Source organism: Cucurbita moschata, unplaced genomic scaffold, assembly GCF_002738365.1.
Source record: "Cucurbita moschata cultivar Rifu unplaced genomic scaffold, Cmos_1.0 Cmo_Scf00004, whole genome shotgun sequence".
NCBI classification, from domain to species: domain Eukaryota; kingdom Viridiplantae; phylum Streptophyta; class Magnoliopsida; order Cucurbitales; family Cucurbitaceae; genus Cucurbita; species Cucurbita moschata.
In genome coordinates, this window is record NW_019268520.1 from 4,392,159 (window position 1) to 4,393,614 (window position 1,456).

Sequence of the window (1,456 nt, forward strand, 5' to 3'; positions counted from 1 at the left end):
GTTTTTTTTTTTTTTTTTTTTTTTTTTTGTTTTAAACAGATTTACTTCTGCTTGAGAACTGGATATTACGACGAAGCCAGAAACATTTCACTGTCGTCTCGTGCATCAAATCAGTTTGCTCCTCTGGTATAACTTTTAAAATTGTTTGTTAATGGAATTGATGCCATATTCAACCTTAAGTCACAATTTTTTTCTTGACAGCTTACAGAATGGATTAATACTGGGGGTATGGTACCAGCAGAGATCGCAAGTGTTGCATCAGAAGAATGTGAGAAGTTGTTAAGAATGGGAGATAGGATGGGCCGAGCTGCATATGATAAAAAAAAGTTGTTGTTATATGCTATTATTTCAGGTTCTCGCCGGCATATTGACCGTTTGTTGAGAGATCTTCCAACGCTGTTTAATACAATAGAGGATTTTCTATGGTTTCAGTTGTCAGCTGTACGTAACAGCCATGGGGAATCCTCATCTATTGTTCTGAATGAAGGCTCGGTACCTTACACTTTGGATGATTTGCAGTTTTACCTCAACAAATTTGAACCGTCATATTATACAAAAAATGGGAAAGACCCCCTGGTATATCCATATGTTCTGCTTTTAAGTATCCAGTTGCTGCCTGCGGTCTTGTATTTGTCAAAGGAAACAGGAGAAGAAGGATTAAATATTGATGCTGCCCACATATCAATTGTGCTTGCGGACCATGGAGTACTTTCAGAAGGATCAGGGGCTGGACAAAAATTGGGTGTGATGGATGCTTATGCTGAGGTATCTAGCATAATTAGGCAGTATGGTTCTCTATATTTAAGAATGGGTAATTTATCTATGGCACTAGAGTACTATGCCCAGGCTGCTGCAGCCGTGGGGGGTGGACAGTTGGCATGGTCTAGCAGGGGTAGTGTGGATCAGCAGCGGCAGAGAACTTTGATGCTGAAGCAACTTCTAACTGAGCTGTTGTTACGTGATGGAGGCATCTATCTCTTGCTTGGTGCAAGAGGTGCTGGAGAAGAAGGTGAATTAGTACGTTTTATGACTGACATTAAATCAAGGCAACAGTTTCTACTGGAAGCTGCTCGACAGTGTCAGGAAGCTGGGCTTTATGACAAGGTAATAATTTGTCTTGTCTTACAAATCCAAATGTCTTTCTCTAAACTTGGTGGTGGTTGTAGCATGTTCTCAGTTCATATGTATAACTATCATGGAATTATATATTTAGCTAACTCTATGTTTAAATGGTTAAAGTTTGCCATGAGGGTGTTTTTCTTAGAGAGGCAACAAATGGTAAACCATGAGGCGGGATAAAGATCCATCTCTTCTATATTTGAATCAGTTAACCATTGGAAATGAATTTGGAACAATTATTAAGACACTGGATATCATACAAACAACCCTCAACCAAGCATCACAAGAATCTTCAATTTTTTTTTTTTTTTTTTTTTTTTTTTTTAAAGAAAAGAAA

The 1,456-nt window shown here is 38.2% G+C and overlaps 1 protein-coding gene across 1 annotated transcript in view; it reads left to right on the top strand.

Moving 5' to 3' along the window:
• The window catches only part of LOC111441561 (nuclear pore complex protein NUP93A-like), a 14,372-nt gene that overhangs the window by 10,319 nt on the left and 2,597 nt on the right, over positions 1–1,456 (top strand). Inside the window, exons 11-12 of the mRNA XM_023078604.1 lie at positions 40–126; positions 202–1,104. Of these exons, the coding sequence (XP_022934372.1) occupies positions 40–126; positions 202–1,104 (990 nt within the window). The remainder of the gene's footprint in view (positions 1–39; positions 127–201; positions 1,105–1,456) is intronic.